At 42.2% G+C, this 23,365-nt stretch overlaps 1 protein-coding gene across 3 annotated transcripts; it reads right to left on the bottom strand.

Moving 5' to 3' along the window:
- Positions 1-3,956: 3,956 nt before the first annotated feature.
- eno4 (enolase 4) lies at positions 3,957-21,545 on the bottom strand. Of its 3 annotated transcripts, none has more exons than XM_084021921.1 (13): positions 21,376-21,545; positions 19,708-19,836; positions 17,414-17,598; positions 14,751-14,899; positions 13,994-14,163; positions 13,789-13,917; positions 13,514-13,582; positions 12,877-13,041; positions 12,121-12,246; positions 10,473-10,647; positions 6,622-6,683; positions 4,809-4,926; positions 3,957-4,266 (listed from the first exon to the last, which is right to left on the bottom strand). In XM_084021921.1, the coding sequence occupies exons 1-13, from the start codon at positions 21,541-21,543 to the stop codon at positions 4,211-4,213; spliced, it is 1,701 nt and encodes a 566-aa protein (XP_083878047.1). In that variant the 5' UTR covers positions 21,544-21,545; the 3' UTR covers positions 3,957-4,210. The 3 variants fall into 3 exon arrangements, with proteins under 3 accessions (XP_083878047.1, XP_083878048.1, XP_083878049.1); XM_084021922.1 differs by having other exon boundaries at positions 12,877-13,032; XM_084021923.1 differs by lacking the exon at positions 19,708-19,836.
- Between the last annotated feature and the right edge of the window lie 1,820 nt (positions 21,546-23,365).

The following is a 23,365-nucleotide window of genomic DNA, read 5'->3' as shown; positions in this document are numbered from 1 at the left end:
TAACGGGGATTCTCCAAGCATTATCGGTGAAAGCATTAACATTTGTAACCAACGTATTTACCAAGTGTGGCAAACTGAATGCACCTTCTCTGCTTCACACTCACTTCATCCTTTTCTAACACACTTCTAGCTGAACTCTCAGCTTTGTTCTCCACCTTGTTTCACTAGTTTAACAGTCGACTTTCCACGGTGATGCGTTACTGACAATAAGAGCTGAGCTTTCTCAATAGACCACAGGTCCAACAATAGAGGACAATGTTGACGGAGAGGAGGAGGGCTGAGAACTAGAGGAGGAGGAGGTGAAGATAAGGAGGTGAAGGAGTAAGAGTATGAGGGGGAAGAAGTGGGAGGAGGAGCTGAAGAAGTAAGAGGAGGGGAGGAGGTGAAGAAGTAAGAGGAGGGAGGAGGTGGGGAGGAGGTGAAGAAGTAAGAGGAGGGAGGAGGAGGGGAGGAGGTGAAGAAGTAAGAGGAGGGGGAGAAGTAAGAGCAGGGAAGGAGGAGGGTGAGGAGGGGAAAGGAGGAGGGAGAAGTGAAGTCTAGGTTTAACTTAGTTTTCCTTTCTATTTTTAGCACACACACATTTTTGTTTCCTCCTTCGTCTCTTTGGTTGTTTGAGGAGTCCGAACATCCTGAGAACAAAACAAACCTCATTTATATGGATATTGTGTATTCTTTACACATCTGATACCTGTGTGTGTGTGTGTGTGTGTGTGTGTGTGTGTGTGTGTGTGTGTGTGTGTGCTTGTGTTACTGTATGACACAAAACCTGATTTTCTAAGAGTTTGAAGACTTTTGCAACAGACGTCTTGTTCCGTGTTCATACCGATGTTTCAAAGAGAGGCCAAAGCTATCACACAACAACCGTAACGACACACTTACTTCCTTGCAACAGTTGTGCAGATAGAAGCAGGGCCGGGTCTCTAAGAATGAATCAGGGCACATTTAGCCGCTGTGTTTTCTCATGACAGGAGGAGCATGTGGGGTGTGAATGATCTCAGAGGACAGTGTCGGAGGGGTCGACCTGCCTGGAAAAAGAAATGAAGGTTTTTCTATTGATTGATGTCGCTGCCTCCCTTATTCACCGTATCTAATGAGGTTCCTCATGAGGTGGAGGCCGTCCTGACACAACATGCCATAAAGTTCTGGATTCAGAGGAGGAGTGGGTCTGTTGTCTTCGTCTTCCTTCCCTCAGCAGAGACAAAGTCAATGCCCGGCTCAATTCCTTCCTCCGCCATCTGCTCCAGCCGGCCGGCTCGCTGATGTTGATTGATGGACGATACACACACCGCCGATTGAGGCAAAACATGTAATTACACAAAGCATGCTGTGTCCTTTTCTTCTCCCGCAGCCCGTGCTCGCCTCGCCATCCTACCCCCCCCCCCCCCCCCCCCCCCCTCCATCGGCCGGTACAATATACCGTTTTGTTGTTTTTGTATTCTTGTCCCTTCAGGGACCAGCAATTAGGGAGGTCCTTTTTAGTGTGTCTGGGAAACACTTAATTTGACCTATTTTGTTAGTCATTTCATTTATTTTCCCAAACATGGGTAATTGCCTGCCGGGGAGCCTCGGCGAGGGGAGACGCTGCTGTGTGTCCGGCCCCGTGTCCGTTTGTGCGTCTGCACATTTCATTGATTACAGGTTGTCAGTTACTGCAGCGCCGAGTGCACGCTGCCAGCAAACGCCAAACTGGAAGAATTATTGGGAAACATTTGTAATTTTAACCCAGAGAGTCGAGCTATGCAATCTACTGGTTTTGTTTACTCAATTGCCCTTTTTTGTTGTGTGTCTCAGCACTAAAACAATGTCAGAGGAAAGTTAGTTGGGATCCTTTTTCAAGGCGGACACGCAGTGTGTTGTTGTGATGCTTTTCCTAAACTTAACTAAGAGGGCAACGTTGGCTTTGTTGCCTAAATCAGAACCAGAATGTTTTTCCTAAAGCTAACTAAGAGATAATCTTGACTAAACCTAACATTTGTATTGTAATATACATGTTTGTTTTTCATATTGTTCCGAATGTGCTTCTTGTCCACCGTGATGGCCTCGGTCAAGATGAGGAAGAAAAAGAACAGCGTACCGACGTCTGAATTTTCATTTCCAGCATGAACGAGTGAAGCAGAAGTAGCGACAGTGGGACCACGGCGCTCGGCTTTATAGAAAGGAGCTGTGAATAAGGGGAAAGGCCCATTGATGCAGCTGTATGTGGCCGGTGCACAAAGCACTTGTGAAGCTCCTCCATTTGCCACTGTATAGAAGCAGCCACTCCTTCTGTGCGGCGGCCGGCCGGATGCTCCTCCGGGCGTCTCCCCTCCTGCTTCCACACCGCAACGACTCGTTTCCTGCAGGAACTGAGAGTCCATGAGAGGGGTGCTGACCAGTTATGAAGGGGCCTTTACCTCACACGGCCCCCAACAGACAGGAGGCAGGCTTTGTTGGACAACACTGATCTCTGTGTGTGTGTGTGTGTGTGTGTTCTCCGGCATTTATCCTCTCACAGCTTCTTACAGCCTTTTCTTATCCACTTGTGATTAAGCTTCCACTGGCTGTGAAGCAGCCCGGTCTCACGGCGGCTCGGAAACAGTCAGCAAATGCAATCTGCTGGTGTCGTGTACGGGACAAGGACGGTCGGTCGTCAGTGGGAAAGTTCACTGGGATCCACACATGAAACGCATCCATGTAACTTTGCAATGTCTAAAGCTAGTGATGCAGTATTCATTACTGACAAAGACTACTTATGGATGGGATTGTTTACTTGTAGCGTTTATTTCGTGATGGCACAAACAATGCTTCCAAATGAAACACGATAGTTTGAAAGTCGTGCTCAGATTGAAAAAGATTGTGTCCGTATACACGAATAGATTACATTATCATCTAAAAAACTCCTGAGAATCAAGAACTATCTTCACTGTTGAATCAATTTGCTGATATATTGTTGATATATATATATATATATATATATATATATATATATATATATATATGGAAGCCACAGTCACAATGTTATTATTATTTCTTTGTTCACAACTCTTCAAAGTCAACATGAACGAGTGTGAGTGGTGAACTGGACTTCTAGAGCCATGAATATCTAAATGACATTATTCAGGGTAGTTTTATGGCTGCAACTCTGTCTCCTACAAAATCACCTTCTCATACAACTAAAATAGTCTCTCAGTTACATTTCCACAGAAACACTTTTTTTAAATGCATTTCAGTCTTAAAAGTTTGAAATTAAAAAAAAACAAAACACAAGAAAAGGACTCGGTTCTAACAGGACATGGACATCGGTCTCCTGGAGAAAGTCGTGTGTTTCAGACCCGTCCACCACCAGACCTCCTCCTATGTAGACTTCCATGGACTCCTTTCAAACTCATTTGTGCTGCGGTAAAATCTACGACAAGATCCTTTTCAGGAAAGCAGGCTGACATGTCATGAGTCATGAGATGATTTCCAGAAGAATTTTACCTCTGCTGTTTCAGATCAAATTTGAAAATGTGCAACTTGTTGACATGTGCAAACTGTGAGAAGAGAAGTGTTGGCACTCACTGATGCTGTTTCACTTCTACTTCTACTTCTACATGACACCAATGAAGGCAAAGTAGTGTACACGTGAATATATTCTGTGTATTCTTACCTTGATAAGAATACAAATTTGAGACTGTTTTTTTCCTGACTAAACGATACAAACGCTATTAATAAAAAAAAAACCTGCTTTGTGATCACCTGAAATAAATAATGACCTTCACCAGTGGATCTCTTGTGTTTCCATTGCAGAGAGCACTGAGGGTTCGTGCTGCTGTGTTATGGCTCACGAGTGCTGCAGTGTTTGGATATTTTGTTATATTGTGGAGATGATTGATTGTGACCTGAAAGCAGTGGTGTTTGTGTGAGGAGGAACAGTGTGCCGCACCTGCTGATACGGGATTTATATGCCTGAAGTAGCAACTACATGTCTGGGGGGTTGAAAAAACAGATTTTTATTCAAGGTTATGTTTATTCACTCAGCCTCTCTGAATAGCTGCACATCGCACCGTTTTTTTTTTAAATAAACAAAAACAGTAGCACGAGATGAATTCACTTTGTTTATAATCAACTCAGGTTTGACGAGTGAATTCTTGACATGCAGGTAACAGAATTAAAAGATGAGGAAAGTGAGTCGTAATGTGGTGGCACTGACACATATTTGAAGTCTTGATCAAAAGCGAAGCCGTGTCAGTCAGCCCTGCTGTGGCTCACCAGCGAACAGCGGAGGGGGGTGCTTCTCCTCGGCGACTGTGGACGACACAAAGTAATGAACGGACAAAAGATGCCTCGGATAACTGGACTGAAACGTGGGGCCGAAGCACACTGAGCCTTTCACTCCACCTCGCACCACTCGGGGCTTCGTGTGTCGCGTCAACACTGATAAACATGTTAACACAACTTTTCTGATGGGAATTGATTACAAACAGATATCTCTCATTAACCCTCCAGTGTCCCTCCTTGCTTTTTTTGGGGAAATAAGAGATGGGAAAGTATTTGTCCCTGGGTGTAATTAGGAGGCCAATTAACTGATCTCAAGGGGGAGGGGGCTCATTCTTCCTCTCTCACACACAAATACACATTTGTATGATTCCTCACACACCGCTTCCTTTCACATCTGACACAGAGAGAGAGAGAGAGAGAGAGAGAGAGAGAGAGAGAGAGAGAGAGAGAGAGAGAGAGAGAGAGAGAGAGATATGTGTTCACAAGCCTGGGGATTACTACCTCTCTCTTTCTCTGGCTTTGTCTGGACTCCTTTTCCCCTATTTAAAAAAAGACTATAAAAAACCTACCCAGGATTCCCTGTTGGGCCAGTTCTTCCTCTATAGAAATCAGCCGGTTGTATTTAGTCATCCTCTCAGCACCGCTCAGACCTCCCAGTTTGACATAGTCCAGGCCCAGACCCACAGCCTGAGAGAGGAGAAGACACTGTGAGACAGAGACTGGTGGTGAGGGCAGATGTGTGATGCCAGCAGGGGGAGGGGGACCCAAACCAGGACCGGTTTCCAGTGGTCGCCCAATGTCAGCTGGGATCAGCTCCAGCCCCCCCAGACCCTGAATACAGGATGGATGGATGGATGGATGGATGGATGGGGATGGATAGTCTGTCTCTCAGTGCTTTGTAATGTTACTACTTCACTGATAGTCATTACTGGAAAACCAAAGTCAACAAGTCTCATTTTGTCATATAACCGTTGAGGTAGAAGACATAGTTAGAAAGACTACACATCCAAAAGTGTGCTAAGTATTGTCTCTCACTGAAGCTACGATGCCTGTGTCTACATAGACTGTGTACTGTATAGGAAGAGGCTGTAGTCATGGTGACCTCACCAATTGGTTTGTGGACTACAGTTTTGAAGCCTTGAGTTTGGCCGTCACCATCTTGGCATTTTTGCAACCAGTGAAGGAACACAATCAGCAGAGCAGCACTCTTACTGGATCTGGATCCATCGGGATTCTGGTGTGAAGCTGCTAACAAAGTTAGCTTCATAATTCAAGGTCAACTTTACAGCTAAGTGTTAAAGTCATCTTAGTAGCTAACTGCATTGGTAGCGTGGTAGCGCCTTTTCAATCAGCAGGTAAGCCCCGCCCCCTAAAGCGTCCCCTGCTTTCTGGTCTGGTGGACTCTAAATGGACCATAATGTACTAAATGAACATCATGCTGGATTGAAGAAGACTTGAAACTAGAGATTGAGACCATAAACTCATGTTTACAATGTTTACTGAGATAATACATCAAGAGAGAAGTAGGACCATTTTCTCATAGACTTCTATACAATCAGACAGGAGTCGCCCCCTGATGGCCAGTAGAGAGAATGCAAGTTTAAGGCACATCAGCGTTGGCTTCACTTCTCAGAAAAAGGAGGTTGCCGCCTAAGTGGACATCAAATTGCTCCTGAAGACTGCGCCATGTGTGTGTGAATGTGTTTGGATTAAGTCCTGATGAGCAGGTGGCCTCTGCCATCAGTGTATGAATGTATGAATGTGTGAATGGGTGAATGCTGGCATGTAATGTAAAGCACTTTGAGTGGTCGTAAGAATAGAAAGGTGCGATATGAATGCATGTCCATTTACTATTGACTTTATCTGAAGGCTTACAATGGCGTATAGCATATTTTTAATACTCTAAAGACCCATCCAGAGAGCCAACAGTGTTAATGCGTTAACAAATTAACGTGTTAAATATCACGAATAAATCATCCTGCATTAACGCGTTCATTTTGACAGCCAGTAAGAGCATCATGCACAGATGATCACCCAGCAAGACCAAGCTGAGCTGCTACTGGAAGTTGAGACTGTTTTTGTTCCTGTTTTATTTTCCTTGGGTAGGTAATCGGGCTCCAACTGCATTTCTTTGTGCATCCCTGTGTTGCACAATGATGATAAATGATTCTTGAATCCTTGAAACAGTTGCTTATTTAGACCTCCAGCAGTCACAGAGCAACATAATCGTTCTTGTGTCCGGTCCACCTGATGAATGCAGATATATTATATATTCTGCTTTGGAAATGGGGTTTCCTATTGTGAGAGGCTGTTAAACAAATGCAGATGCAGAACTGTTCTCTGATCAGACAAATGATATGAAAGAGAGGTATTAAGACTTACTATATCAGACAAAGCGTCATCACTGCAGGACTCACTGCACGGTGCTCCCATTAACACAGAACCTGGCACGACAACAGGACACACATGATTAGCATTCAATTACATTGTATTTACAGTGTCATATCACAACACATGTTATCTTAGGACACTTTACACATGGAGCAGGACTAGAACACACTCAGGATTTTCAGAGTCCCAACATCACCAGGAGCAAGGGTTAAGCAATCCATCTTAGAAGCAATAGTTCACAGATGACAAAGGAGAGGGCTTCAGCATGCACTGCTTCATTCACGTGTCACCGTCGGCTTTTACCAGGTGTCCAATCATATTCATGCAGGTATACAGCTCTGCAGCTATAATAAGTTGACTTCTCACCACTACTCTGCAGCTACCTTTGTGCCAACACTGTCTGAAGTTCTGTTTTGTGGCTCAGACTCCTTGAGAGCTTCCTCAAAAAGTAGAGCCTTTTTTTGTTTTTGCAAAATCTAACTGTTCAATCATTTGCTATAAATGTTTATGGTTAATTCTTTGTAACAAGTGAGTGGAGGTGGGCGAGGAGCAGCATCTGACTGCGGGAGATGGAGGCATGGATGTGCCTCATGGGAGCAGCGTCAGCTGATTGACGCAGCTGCAGGTGATCTGGGTGATTAATGAGCATTTATTGCACAGTCGGCGGCCGAGAGGGAACCCGGAGCACACACCCACCCACGTGGAGCGCAGCAGCTGTGATCTTGGTCCGTGAGCTTTAGCCGGCCGCAACGTTAAGGAAAGTTATTTGTGTGTGCACCAAGAGAAATGAAAGAATGGTCAGCGTGTGTCACCCCAATAATTGAGCCCGGGTGGCATCAGTAGACGTTACAAAGTGGATGTGACCGGTGTGGAGTGGAAGAAGAACAAAACAGCCCACGCTCCCTCTTGTGAGTTTGGCTTGGTCGTTGTGGACTACTGGGACAGAAACCAGTATAAACCATTTTTAGGTGTAAATGTGAGTGACTGGATTAGAGCTGACTGCTGAACAGTGGACGACATGATTTCTGTGTTTACTTGTTCCCAACAGTACGATGGTGTATTAGGGCCACTGTTGAAAAAAAAAATACTCAATACTCTGTGAAAAAAAAAAAATGACTTTTTTTATACAATAAATAATATTGCCCCCCTCTCTCTCCCAAGTTACTTGGATCCACTAACACCGGATGTTTGCCGTTGCTATGACAACAAGTGAAAGCTAGTGCTAGCATTTACCCCAACCACCCGATCAATTAACGGCCATAAGATGAAAATTTGGCCTCATATAAAATTAACCAACAATAACAATTAACATCATCATAATGGAATCCACAGTATGGAAAAGACTTTAAAGGGACTTCCGTGCCTTATAAAGCTACTGCAAGGCTCCATCTGTCACTAGCTCAGCTAGTGTTTACTGCTGTTTCTTGACATAAGCTGTTCCTGATGAGGATTTATTATTATTCAAATATTTTTATTGGCTTTTTATACTGCAAATACATACAACACAGTCAACAAGGCTGCAAACCGCAGTCACAATATACATGAAAAATAGAGCAACAGTAACTACATAAACGTACACGTATACAATGAAAAATGTTTAAAAAAAAAAAATATATATATATATATGTATATATAAAATAAAATAAATATAATGACATCGATAAAAGAAAGTAAACATAAAGCGTACAGATTTAAACCTGTTACAGAGATTGTGAGTCAATTAAGTAGTAGTCTCAGTGTCCCTAGCTGGGAACTCCAGATTAAAGTAGTTCAAAAATGGCTGCCAGACATTGTAAAATCTCTGGGTTGATCCCCTGATTGAGTGTTTCAATTTTTCAAGTTTCAAATGCGCCATTACATCCCCCACCCAGCGTCTGTGCGTGGGAGGCCTAACTGATTTCCAGTTACACAAAATAAGGCGCCTAGCTAGTAGGGATGAGAAGGCGATGGCATCCGACTGTACCCTAGATAACGCCACCTCCGCAGGGGCCACACCAAACAATGCGATTTCGGGAGCAGGGCCTATGTCTTTGTTGCAAATATAAGAGAATGTGTCAAAAATTGAGGACCAAAACTTTACTAATTTTGGACATGTCCAAAACATGTGGTAGAGGGTGGCCGGAGCCTGGCAGCATCGGGAGCAGGTTGGATCCACATCTGGGTATATCCTGGCCAATTTAGTTTTAGACAAATGTAGCCTGTGGAGCACTTTGAACTGGAGCAAACCGTGTCTGATACAGATTGAGCTTGAGTGTACTCTCCTAATTGCACTTTGCCAGGAATCATCCGAAACTTCAAATCCCAGTTCCTCCTCCCATGCTGACCTAATATTATTAAGTGAAGGAGAGGTGATCAATTGAATACTCTCATACAGTCTGCTCACTCCCCCTCTTTGGTCCGGATCTCCACTCAAACATTCATCTATCCAGTCATTCGGTGCGAGTGACGGAAAGGAAGGAAAATGCTTCCGAACAAAAGCGCGCACCTGAAAATATCTTAATGAATGTGATCTGGGAATATTATATTCACTCACAAGCTGCTCAAAAGACATGAACACACCGTCCTTAAAAAGATCCTTCACCCGTTTCAGACCATTCCTGAACCATAACTTAAACGCTGTGTCCATGAGTGAGGGCGGGAAGAGTGCATTAGCCGAGATTGGGAGAGAGGACATAGCCTGTCTATGTTTGAAGTGGGTCCTGAATTGAGACCATATTCGTAGTGAGCCACTCACAATCGGGTTGTTTGTAAGATGCTGTTTACTGAGTGGTAGTGGCGCACATACTAAAGAAGGTAGGGACACAGGGTGGGTGTAATGTTGTTCCATTTCAATCCATACAGGTCCGTCCCCTTCATAAAATGCAGAGACCCAGTATGACAGTTTATAAATATTAGCCGCCCAATAGTATTGTAGAAAATTCGGTAGTGCTAAACCTCCAGCCTCCTTCTGTTTCTCAAGATGCGCCCTCCTTATCCGTGGGATGGTTTTATTCCATACAAAGACGGATATGGATTTATCTATCTCCTTAAAAAAGGACTTTGGGATAAAAACTGGCACTGTATGAAACAAGAATAGGAACCTGGGCATAATTGTCATTTTGACAGAATTGACTCTGCCGGCAAGTGATATGGGCAGTGATGACCAACGGACAAGGTCCTGTTTGGCCTTCTCTAGGGCTGGTTTAAAATTTTGATTGAATAGATCACTATATTTACGGGTTACTGATACGCCTAAATATGTAAAAGTGTCACGAGTTTCCTTTAGAGGATATATGTTGAAGGACATCTGTTGAGCGTGGTCATTTATAGGGAAGAGGAGACTCTTAGTAAGGTTAATTTTGTAGCCTGATATTTCCCCAAAGCTAGAGATAATTTTTAATGCCTTCGGAATAGAAATAGAAGGGTTGGACAGATAGAGTATCAGGTCGTCCGCATATAGAGACAGCTTGTGAGTTTGCCCCCCCCTATCAATACCTCTGATCTCCCCAGTATTTCTTAGTGCAACTGCTAGCGGTTCAATGGCCAGGTCGAATAATAGCGGGCTCAGGGGGCAGCCCTGTCTGGTCCCCCTACATACAGAAAAATACTTGGAAATTATCTTATTAGTGCGGACCGAGGCCAGCGGCGCAGTGTATAGGACCCTTATCCAGGAACAAAAGACTGGTCCAAAACCGAACCTCTCCAATGTTGCAAATCCTGATGAGGATTTGAGTTCAACTGAAAGCTTGACACGTCTTTTTAAAGGTTCTGATTGGAGTCAGAAAGTCAAAGGACTGTTTCTATGTGATATTGTTCCCGTGGAGGTTGAGCTGAACAGCTGAAATGAGCAGCAGTACCGTTACCTTGGTGCTCGGATGTGATGCGGATCAAATCACTGACTGTTGTCTCATGAATGTGTTTGAGGATGTGACCTCTGACTCCTGGAAGGGGCTGGACCTTTGACTGGTAGGTGATGTCAGAAAGCAGCGAACATGAGTCTCCAATCTCATTGCTGAGCTTCTCCCACTGGTCTATGTCCTGACAGATAACAAACACACAGGAATACATGAGTACACACTGGGGATGATACAATATGGATCACAGATCGCTCTAAAAACAACTATATGTTGATCGTGGTGAATTTCCATTATCGGGTTAATCGTGAAAATGTCACAAGGGACTGGAAAAAGCTGTTGAGCTCAATGTCATAGTAGAGGGGGAAATAGAGCCTGATTTAAAAGGTAAGCCTCCAGGAATGATCAGAAAGCCTCATACAATGTTGCAGTTTTCAAGATTTTATTTGTATTCATCGTTTACAGCCTTCACAAAAATAATGAGTTCTATCTGCAATGCAATATGAATGTTTCTTGACTAAATGTGAGGTAAAGTAAATGTGTTTGCTGCTATTTTAAGTTTATTTTGAGTGTTAAAGGATCATCCCAGTGTTACTACATCCACATCTGCCACCTAGCTTACATAAACCTCTGCCATGTTTACCAAAAGTGCTTGATTTCTTCGATAGTTTGATTGTATTTTGTCCATATTCAACGTTCCAACGTTTGTTGTGCTGATAATGTTTGTAAAGGTTTGTTAAAACTCACCTCGTTGTTAAAATCCTCCTTTTAGCTCAAATTCCAGTAAGAAAGGTTTTACTGCGTGATAACATTCAGCCCAGCCGCTCTCTTGGCAGTTGTGATTGACAGCTCAGAGGGTGGGACCAAAATATTAAGGAGCCTCTACGATTGGCTGAAAGTTCGGGCTTGTGTTAATTTCAGGCTCGTACGAGTCAACAGTCGCCATCAATGAATGATTTTCAGCTTCTCCCAGTACGTCTTCCTAATATTCATACTGGGACAGGATCATTCCTACATGAAATGCTCATAGCGTCCCATGCTAAGTGACAGCAGACTAAGTCAGATGAGTAAACAGTATATACAGCTGGGTCTCACTGCAGGTCATGGAATTATTGTGAAATGCAATTGATATTGGTTTCATGTACAGGGACAGAATAGTTTTTCCTGTTTGCTTCACCTTTGCAATACTTCTCTACTAGCTTGTCACAGAATTTTGCTAAAATAATCCCCTTACTTCTCATCACCTTCTATCTGGTTAAAGGAACCGGTGTTTTTTCTTGAACTTGAGAAGATCAATCAGCACACCGGTTCCATAAGAGACGCTGGACAGACCATGTTACCAGCCGTCAAATAGACCAGGAATATTAAGTTATTATACAGTTCTATTTTTATTTTATTCTGTGCTATATTTTCTCATAGTGAATCGATGTCATTGTGTGCTGGATGTTCAAGGTAGGGCTGTGAAACATGGAGGGAAAATAGTAACATCGTTAGACTTGTATCTGTCCTTCAATACAAAAATAGTTACGAAAGGAAAAAAAGGCACTTATGGCACACTGTGTGTCAGGAGCAGAGACATGTACATTTAACAATAATTAAAAACATAATGTCTACATTCATAAACTTGGACACATGAATGAGAAGGTTTCGGACTCACCTCCCTCCTAAACGGGTCGATTAAGGCCACCACTGCTGGGTATTTGCCGATGAGGGTTTGGTACATATCGACTAATTCATCTGGAGACTTCAAAACTCCCGTCGCAACTTCATACTTCCGTTTAGACTGAGAGGAAGAGAGGAAGACAACAAAGTTGATGAATTTCCATAGACCGGCTACACGAGGCGGTCTTGGAAAGGTCTGGGTTGAAAGTGGCTTGTGAATCTAATTGATGGATGTCATTTATAAATGTATCAGTTTTTTTCACAGCCCTAGCTCCTAGACCAAGGGTTCCCAAAGTAGGGGTCGGGACCCCCCAGGGGGTTGCGAGATGCTGATGGGGGGTCGCGAGATGATTTTCATGACTTTGACTGAGATGTTCTGCTGCTAACATGGAAATGAAAGTATTGTGTCAAAATGAAGTTTGCACATGACAGCAACAATGTTCACTCCTAAGTTCCATGGAGATGACTGACTGAGATACTCTGCTTTCATCTGATAGTAAACTGTTTATGTAAAATGATATCATGGTTGTCAGGGTTCTGTTCCTTTGTATTGTTGTTATGCCCGTGTTTGGATACGCCTATTAGTGGCGTGTTTCAGTCACCTCCAGGGATATTGGGGGTCTCCAGTCTCTGGCACTGTTATTTTGGGGGTTATTTTGGGGGCTGAAACGTTTGGGAACCCCTCTCCTAGACAAGGAATCCAAACACTGTGGCTCACAAATAGACAGCCACCACCTTTTGGTCAACTCACATAGTCCATTAACTCAGGGGCAGCACAGTTTAGTGCTAAGTGGATCTCCGTTCCCAGTGCCAGCCCAAAGTTAGTGCAGGCCTCAGTGATCAGATCTAGAGGCTGCTCGGGTCGCTCGTACGTCACAGCCAGCGCTCCGCTGCCACACAGCATCGCCTGGGTGGCCTCGGAGCAAAGACACAGTTCACCTGGTCAACAACATGCATTGTGCTTCGCTGTAGCTGCATGTGAATGACAAAAGATAAGTATTTTTTCATAGATCTGAATGAGACGGTTGTCATTGCAAGACGAGTGTGTAAGGTTATTCACGTTATAAATGTCAGGGCTACAGGTCACTGAACAATACAAGGAAGAACTAAGTGTATACAGTATGAATGCTGCATGAAGGTAAAGGTAAACAGCAGAAGGATTGAAAGCTTTAAAAAGCATTGCGACATACCTCCTGCATACTTGGGTTGATTAGAAGCTTAGCCATGAAAATGGCAAACAAATCTCCTTTTTGTGTACAACTTTTAGGAAAGCTTGGAAACAGAAAAGGCCTTCAATCCCGCCCCCGGCTTTTACATTATGCACTATCATAAACCCTGTATGAACTCGGGTCCTATTCTCACAGTTACTAAATTGGAATGTCCCTCACCCCGGCTTTTGTTGAAGCGTTCATTATTCTCATCATCTCCCTCTGTAACTCAAGGGTCATTGTGATGATCTGTCGAAGAAGTTCACAGTTCAGTGAGTTTGATAAACACGATAGTGAAAATGAAATATTGAAGAACGGAGGAGCCTTTCCAACACATCACACCAACAACAGAGCAAGTAAAGGAACTTGTACAAAGAACACTAACATTATACAGTGAACAGGTCTAGACCAACATGGAAAAAACGACAGAGAGATGTTTGAAGAGTGCTGAGTACTTGTTTGACTCGGAGTCCAGCTTTGGGGACCAGGATGACTTCCTCCAGCAAACTCAGTTTTCCAGGAGAAGTCTTCCCACAGCTCAGCAACGTAACCAAAGGGACGGGGATGTGGAAATGGGTCGGAGCCTAAATAAAAGAGTTGAAGACATCATTACATGTTGCGCTTGTGTGAACATTCGTGTTTGTGCTGGTGTGGTCGAACCTTTCTGTCCTTCAGAGATGCTATGTACTTGTAGAGAGGGATTTCCTGTATTTTCGCTCCAGTTTTGGCCACAGCCAGCGACACTGAGCCAATGGCCGAACTCCCCGGCAAAACTGGTTCTGGTGGCACTGCTGGAGGAAATGGCTTCTCTGCAGTGTTGCTCTTTTTGCCTGTGATGTAAGTATATCAGAGAGAGATGTTAATTACCAAACTTAGGTGAAAGTCTTTCTTATTATGTATTTTCACAGTCTTATACGTCAACACTTATACTTTAAAATGAGACTTTCTAGGCATGCTAAATTATCTTTTAAATTGATTGTGTCATTTATGGTACAAGACCAATGGAAGCAAAAATGATTTGTCTCTCGCCTGAACATATTTTTGGCAGGACCTTCTTATGATTTGCCATTCTGGAAAGGAAACATTAGGAGGCCGACTAAGCTGGTCCAATTTTAACCTTGCTGTAAATAGAAGCTACGGTGAAAGAGAATGATGTTTTATCATGCTTGCATTTTTCTACCAATACACCAACACTGCTTTTTATCCACAAACCACAATGACGACGTCCACTTTTTACATATGGGGGCATAAGGGGCATTGTGATCCATACAAGCAAAATACTTAACATGATGGATATTATAGAGTAATCAGAGGAGTATAAACTGCAAATGATTTATCGCAGTAATTAAAATGGAAAAATGGCATTGTGGTTTTGATAGCAAACGTTAAGCTGTTGCACGACTCTACGCTAAGCTACCTTTATCAACACTCTTCTTGTCTTTAGTATGTGATGATGGTGGAGAAGACAGCGCCACCTCAGGCTCACTGGGTGAATGACTCTCCTCTTTCTCCTTGTTCTGGATCATCTGGTCTTTCTCCTCCAGGAAGCGGGACATGAAGAAATTGCTGCACAATACAACACAAAATGACATTTTGGGTCACAAAAACAGTGAAAGCTGATCTGTAGAAACATTCTTGATGGGGCAAATTTAAATAGGAAACCAAATGAATGTGTGGAGGTAAGTACTGAATGTAGCAACAGAACATAGAGGAACGTCTAGGCTCCGGCCTCATCACTCACATTACATCACATATCTGATTACATAGAGATGATGGGAAGTGATGTGTCTTAACCCCCCGGAGCCTGCAGGTGGATGCTGGGGAGGTGGAGGGTTAGCAACAAGCAGACAGGCCGAAAGGGGAGATGAGAATGTTGTTGTTTAAATAAACCTAAAAATGAATTAAATAAATGAATGAAACATGAACTCATTCCATTGGATAAAGATGTGTGTTGTGTTGTCATTTCTACACGCTTGTGTGTGACTGTAACTTATTTCTGCTGTTCTTGAGTCTCTCTTGCAAATAAGAGCTTGCTCTTAAAGCGATTATCTGATTAAATAAAGATTATTAATGCATACCTAAAGACATTTGATGTAAATGCAGATTCCCGTTGCTATTTCTAGCCAGAGCCTACATTTAGAATCTAGGCTAGATTGCTGTATGTAGGCATCAATTAACTCCCTCTTGCTTACCTGCATATAATTTAGCTTACACATTACATGTAGTCTAAAAATGCAATTTCCCCTGGGATAATAATAAAGTACACTATTAGTAATCCAAACTACTTTAATGAAACTAACGATTTGCTTGTTAAACTTAAAGGAAAACACCACCGCATTTCCATACTGAACTATGTTCTGCTCTGATGTTAGACGAGGTGATACATACCTCCCTCTCCTCTGTGCGTGCACTCAATGGCTCTTGCGCGCACTCCGCGCAGCGCTAATTTGCTAGCATGTAGCTTGTCCCAGTATATTCCTTAGGATCCAAAGGGGGGTGAAGTTAGAAGCGACCAAGCACTTCCACGTTGTCCCTATTTAAATACGGTTACGTGAGTAGTTACACGACCCAAGTTTGGTTACACAAAATGAAACATGCCAATTTTTCTAAGCGGATAACAAGGATAACTATATAGTATGGCGGAATAACAACTGGAAGCACTTTGACGTCGGCGCAGTAATATCATCACTCAAAACATGACGGGACTATATACCTTCTGCTTGTTTTCACAACCCTGTACGATGCACGTTATAACCATGATGTTTGATTGTTCACAAACTATCTTACTACAACCTGATGCTTCCTCAACTGTGCACAAACTACTACAGGTAGTGCAGGCGACGGCGTGCAGGTCACGTAGGTTCTATTGACGGAAGTAAGAGGGGGAGCGGAGTGATGATATTACTGCGCCGACGTGGAAGTGCTTCCAGTTGTTATTCCGCCATACTATATAGTTATCCTTGTTATCCGCTTGGAAAAATTGGCATGTTTCATTTTGTGTAACCAAACTTGGGTCATGTAACTACTCACGTAACCGTATTTAAATAGGGACAACGTGGAAGTGCTTGGTCGCTTGGTGGTGTTTTCCTTTAAAATATTTACACGGCACATCGTTCCAAATTTGAATCCATTACAGGACAAGCAGTGCAATATTAATGTAACATTGTCCTCCCAACCCCAGGCCATACGGACGCCTGGAAACTCATTAAGCTTTTCTATTGGGTCATGAGACATAATACAAAAGCAGACAATGAGTGGAGCTCAGTGCATCGTGATGATATGATAGGTTGTGACAATAAGAAAACAAGTGCGAAGCATGAACCTTGGCATGACCCCATTCCGGGAGGTCAACACTCAGCAAACTAAAAAACATAATAATCATAGAAAGCAAACTATATATGACCCCGTTGGATCCTGATTAAACAAAAATGGCACTCTTTATTTACTTGTTGTTTGTTTGTTTGTTTACCTTGTAGTTTAGGATTAAGGAGATTGAATTCCAGCTATCATGAATGTCATCCCAACATTTCTCATGCATATGTGTTTATTTTATTTATATATGTGTATATTTGCATGTATATTAAGTCAAGTATTTAAAAAGAGATTCTTAGTTATGTGACACTGGGAGTACCATGTAGTGATCCATGATGATTCTAAAATTAACTACTTTTATTAAAATTACTGAAGTACTATATTTCTCCCAGAATGTATTCTTGTCATAATATAAAAGCTTCTCCAGCAGCATAAATTACAAAATAAACCGACATGATCCATTGAAACTGAATTATTTAAGACTTGTAACTTTAGAAGGAAAACTGACCACCACACTTGACCATGGTGAATTGCCATAATTGGGATCATCGTAGAAATCGTCAACTATGTGACCTAAAAAAGCTGTCTAACTCGCTATCAGGGTTGAGAAGTGAAAAATAAAGATAGATACAAAAATACTATTTTAAATATTTAACCTTCATTGATGCAGGGAGACCTTATGATCATCTTACTGAAGATTATTTAATGATCACTAAAAAGTTGACTCGGAAAGATGGGTCTTATCTATGACAAAATACCTGATTATACCTGAGTATATGGTCGACATCTGATTGGTGACAGGGGTTTTGGCCCTGCAGCATGTTGTTAAGAGGTCCATTGATCCACTGGGCAGATGTCATCACATGGTCAGCCCTCTCCTCACTCCTGGCTTTCCAGTCCAAGGGTGTCTCCTTAGACACAGAGTGGCTGGAGACGGTAGCTGAAGACATGCTCTGAACACCAAGACAGGGAAAAGGTTTTTTCCAAAGGACACAACCAGCTATTTGCCACAAAATCATCACAGTTTATATGAATTCTCAACATCCTCCGTCAAAAATAGGGCACATACACAGGCTCCAGAAACAAATCCTGATAATTCTTTTTTTTTTAACTCATGTTTGTGGACATACTCTGCCAAAGCAAACCTGGCTCCAACTTTGATAAGCTGAATCACTGCTGCTGCTGCACTACTAACACACTGTCACCACCACCTTACTTGCAGCCAGGAGTGTGGGTGGAGGGGGGAGCACATGAGCAACATCCTTCCCACAGCATTGTTTTTATCCTGCAATCATTGTTAATGCTGCAGACTGAGCAGGCCCCTCCATGATCCTGCAGATCAGCTGTGTCCAGTTTACTTGATGATAAACAACAAAACTTGGTTCCAACCAAAAATCACCTTTGAATAAATACTCCTTTCTCTCTCATTTTGCTCAAAAGGGCAACACATCAGGGAGGATGGGACTGATATACTGTCTGATCATTTTTATGTCAGTTTCTTTGACAGTTAACAGTGGAACTTGACCATAGACTGTCTATAAGAAGTGGATGTTGACATCATGACGTCACTCATTGGTTTGTGGACCTTCAAGCTTCAAGTTTAGCATTTTGGCCATCACTATCTTGGAATTGATTTAATCTGTGAAGGAAGTGACCATATTTGGACTGTGGCGGAGCGATGGGTGGATCTGATGAAAACATGCGACAGAGCAGCACCCTTACTGGATCTGGATCCATCTGGATTCTGGTGTGCCGCTGTTAACAGTTAGCCAATTCAAGTTCAACTTTACAACTAAATGAAGTAATGCTTATCAGCAGTAAAATTAGTGGTAGATATAGATATATCTCAGGTAATAAATAAAGAGAGAAGCAGGGTCATTTTCTCAAAGACATACAATCAGACTTCTTTTTACCACAGCTGAGTCGAGAGCATGCAAGTTTAAGGCACTTCAGCCTTGGCTTCTCTTTTCATAACCGGAGGTTACTGCCTGAGCATGACGGGTCTTTTTTGGAAGGAGCAGTCATGCTTCCTTCATCTTTGGGCACTCCAAAAAATGTTTTTGAAAGCTTTAATCCAGAGGTTCCCAAAGTGGGTTCCCCGGACCCTCATAGCCAGGGGGTCCACAAAATATTTCATATATATTATAAAATGGATAAAAAAAAATCATGAAATGAATCTGTATAAAATGACCCTGTTTAAAAGTATATAAGTGGTATTAACATGATTCATATTGAAAGGTGTTTCTGTTTATCACTATGAAACCGGTCTGAAGTATTTAGTTTGAAACATTTTAGAATAGAAATAGTTCCAATGGCATCTAAGAGTACAAATGGTAGTAATCATACGCTTAATCTGTGTTATGATTATGAGGGGGGCCATGGAAAATTCTCTCCCCTGTAAGGGGTCCCTGGCCCCAAAATAGATTCAGAACCCCTGCTTTGAGCTATGCTATTATGACATCTAAATGTGATTTATGCAGCTCTATGTTTCTATCAATACACCTTATCTAGGTATGTCTTATTTTAAATAAACCTCACTTTTTTAATTATATGCTTGTATTCTCATGATTCTTGTTCTGTTATAAAAGCATTAAGTAATATTATTGAGTAATTGTTGCGTTGATGCATGTCTATTGGCTCGGCCCTGCTCTCAGTGACCTTAGCGTGACCTTGGTTCATGGTGTCACATCTCATCTTTCTGGCTTTTGTGATACTGTAAAAACTGAAATGGCAAGGTTCAAGGGTCATGGGCTGCTTTCTGATTACTACCATCTTTGCTCGCTTCTTCCCTCCAGCTGCCTATTCACATCAGCCGTCTGCATGTTTGAAGAGGCCCTCACTGTCATCTCAAACCATCAGCACATCACTAATGAATTACATCTCCTTTGTTAAATCTTTATTGGTTCAATCTTTACGCTTAATGCATACACCAAACTGAATATCTAGAAGCTGCCACATGAGCAAACACAGAAAGGGATAAGTTGATCTGTTGAAATTATATTGGACAAGTGTCGATTTTTACGATAGGTCTGGATCCAAAAGGCAAAATGTAACTAACTTACCTTTTCCTTGTTGCAGACGATGCAAAAGACCTCGGCCTCAATAGAGAGTAGTCCCTTTGCATCATAAACCTCACTTCCTTTCAGTCTGCTGATCCTTGGTGGTGCACTTAGGTTTGTAAAGTAATTTGCCTAAAGTGACAGTTGATGGTTAAAGAAATTAGGTTTATTTCTCCTGAACTTGTTTGAAGTTTTGTTACTAATTGAGTGTTGCAGAGTATCTATCTTCTTTACAGTGACGTATTAAACAGGATAGACAATGTTGGGAGGAATTTGATTTCCATCCATCCATTGTCTACCGCTTATCCTGTATTCAGGGTCGCGGGGGGCTGGAGCCGATCCCAGCTATCATTGGGCGAAGGCAGGGTTCACCCTGGACAGGACGCCAGTCTATCACAGGGCTAACATGTAGAGACAAACAACCATTCAGGAATTTGATTTGATCATTGAAAAGATTAGCTCATGACCCAAATGCATGGATGTCATCATTGTTGCTTTGTTGATTCATTATTTTAAAAAAAATGGTATTTTGATATAAACATATGAGGACATTGATTTTGTTTTTCACCAGGGATTTAATCTGAAGCGTTTTACACATATGCCTTCATTTGCTCTGTTGATGTCGAGCTGAAATAAAAAACGTGTTTTTAACCCTTTTAGCTCACATGCCCGGTCAAATTGTTCACCTATTTAACAATATATGCTGACATTTTTATATCAAAATTCAATATTTTTTCTTCCGTAAAACAAAATATGACACGTGCTTACATCAGCTAGTACCAACCAATTTCAACCAATAATATCAGGACATTGATCCATAAATCAATCTGCAACTTTTAAGCTCACAGAGTTCAAGAAGGTTTCCGTGTGGACGGCCCCTGACATAGCTTATTACAGCAGGACAACAGCAAAGTAAGTAATAACATTAAAAGAGGCTGTATTTCATTTAGGTTTTTGTTAGACATGTTATTGATCTGAGTCATCATTGTCATTAACTCCCCCCCCCATTCAGTGGAATTCCATAGGTTTACCTAGCTAATTATGCAAACCTATCTAGTTAACTCAACTGGTGTAGTAGTACAAGTTGAGGTAGAAAATAGATGCTGTAACTGTGATGGTAAATAGAGAAGTAAAGTAAAAAGAAGAGAAGAAGTAAAAAGCCACTTTGCCGATTTGTTTTATTTTGTTTGGTGGTTCCTGTTAAGTCTGCCATTCATTAATGCTACACTGGGTGCTGCTAAAGGTCTCTCTGACATGTGTTGTCATCATAACAACAATCGCCATTTTGTTTTGTTCTAGTCAAATGACCACAGGTGATGACTATGTCTCTGAACAGGATAAGCGGTTGATAATGGTTGGATGATAAATGTCTCCATTTTAGTCATAGAAGGTTAGTTAACTCGTCTATGGCCACCTGCGTTTCTTGTCAACTGCCGCTGGTTGCTAGGCGACGGGAGCGGCAAAGGTGACGCAAACAGGAAAACCCCGGGAGACAGATTCGGACCCGGCCGAAGTAGACCGCGACGGCCCCGCCCTCCGAAGGCTCCGCTGAAACGGGACACGAGTATTCTCTGTGCTACTCGTGTTACATTGCCATACCTGTTGCTGTCGGTCAGTTTAGCTAACGCTAGCATTAGCTTAGGTGTATGTGTAGCTGTTGGGAACTCCTACCAGGTAGCCGTGGACGTCTTCGGGCTTGTGGAAGAAAAGCTCGTTCAGAGCTCTCTCTATCTCACGGGGGACGCCGTTAACCCGGTAAAACTCCGCGGCTGCCTTTTTAATGTCGCAGAAGTCCTGCGCCGTCTCAAACGAACGGTTCATAAATCCTTGGTGAGACATTACCCCGGTGTCATCACCGTCTGCGATTCCCATGGAAACGGCACATTAAAGTGACAGCACGAGCCCCCACGAGTGACGTGGCGCGCTGTCTCTGTATTTGCCCTCTCATAAATAAAGACTGAATATGAAGAAAGAAAATGCCTCTGTTGGTTCCATTTGTTTTGTGACAAATGCAAGGTTAGTCATGGAATGTGTTGTGGTGTCCCGGAGGCCATGTGACCCTCGGCAAAGCCACAATTATAATCGGCAGTAAATAAAGACGCAACAAACTGTAGGCCTGCGTTTTTGGACGACGTGTTCGAAACAAACTGCCCCATATACACATATATATTCTTTCAAACCCTGTAAAATTTAAATAAATAAATGTAGAGAAACATACACACATTCTAGTGAGGTCAAAACACTGATCTCTGGTCAGCAGTGATTGGGATGTGAAGTGCTTCAACATATATATATATATATATATATATATATATATATATATATATATATATATATATATATATATATATATATATATATATATATATATATATATATATATATATCATGGGCGAGCGGTCATAATAAGCTATAAATGCAGTGCATGCCCAAGCCCTTCAATAAAAATAATTGAAAATATTAATCTGGCAGTGTGTTCAATTATACAATACCTTAGTTTTACTGTTTTGGTCTTAAATCCGTGCCTAATCTGTCCCGTTTTGCTTGCGAAAAGCTGGAAAACTGACAGCTTGTTTCGCGCATGCGCACTGTGACACCGACTAGTACAGTTACTGCTAAAGTGTTTACTGTAGATGAGCGTTTTGAATGGCAAAAAAGCTGTCAGTGAAGCAGCTTATCTGCCAACGCGCATGCGCAAAAATGACTTGTTTGAATTGTTCAGCGGGAAACTGTCAGTGGTTCATTCATTGTGTAGCCTGGTCAAAATGGCTGAACATATTAATTATATTCAGGCTTTGCGTTCAGTGCCGTTTTCGCGGAGACCTTTTGAGGAAAAGAAAGCTATAATTTCAAGTGGTCGGCCTACTCCTGAAGTAAATATCACAAAGACTGCAAAGAATTCCGTCCGTCACTTTCAAGCTAGCGCGTATGAGAAACATAAATGGCTAGCTAGCCGACCCCCCTCCCGTCAAACGATCCGGTCTGACAGCGACATATTGCCTGTTCATTCATGAAAACCATCTCGAAACACTCTCAGTCAAACAAGGTGGGGAATGAGAAATCTGCGGCGCTACTAGCCTAGTTCGTTTTAAAAACACACCGGCAGCAGCGCCTACTGATCTGAGACGTGTCAGTGAGTTACTGTAAATGCTGTGCGGAAAACCAGCTGTGGTCTGTGATTGAGATGGTGACGGGTGAGTTTGGAGCTGACGAGAGGATCGCGCTGACGACCGTTTCGTTAAATTTTTCTCATTGAAAAACTATACAACTGGCATTTAGATGATGTTCTCCATAAAAAAATAAGTGAAATACTGTAATAACAATTCGGTTTTAGTAATCAACCGCTTATAGTGATCAAATGTACTCTGGACCAACGTGATCACTACAAGCTGTTCCCACTAACCATATTATATTTTTTATTAAAAAATATAATGCCCCCCCACGGGCGCGCATGGTATTGACACTTCAGCATGACCACAGTAAAAAGTCACCGCTCGCCACTGATATATATATATATATGATGGAAGTTGATCTGCTACTATCTGTTTTGAAATTAACGGAATTTTAAGAATTAAATATTAACCCAAACACGAAATTACACTCTACAAGTGTATTCATAGTTCTATCACTGAGAGAGCTTGCCAAATGACATATGGATCAA

The sequence above is a fragment of the Eutrigla gurnardus genome, assembly GCF_963514095.1.
Source record: "Eutrigla gurnardus genome assembly, chromosome: 11".
Lineage (NCBI taxonomy): Eukaryota > Metazoa > Chordata > Actinopteri > Perciformes > Triglidae > Eutrigla > Eutrigla gurnardus.
Note: the sequence above shows the minus strand (reverse complement) of the source record. Positions and strands in the feature narration are given on the sequence as shown.

Excerpts from the sequence above, each read along its gene's own strand:
- eno4 (XM_084021921.1), bottom strand. The coding sequence starts at position 21,543 with ATGTCTCACCAAGGATTTATGAACCGTTCGTTTGAGACGGCGCAGGAC. Across the intron at positions 14,900-17,413 it reads GATGTCGACCATATACTCAG|CAATTTCTTCATGTCCCGCT; the intron begins GTATAATCAGGT and ends TGTATTGTGCAG. Across the intron at positions 4,927-6,621 it reads ATGACGCTTTGTCTGATATA|GCTGTGGGTCTGGGCCTGGA; the intron begins GTAAGTCTTAAT and ends CTCCTCTCTCAG.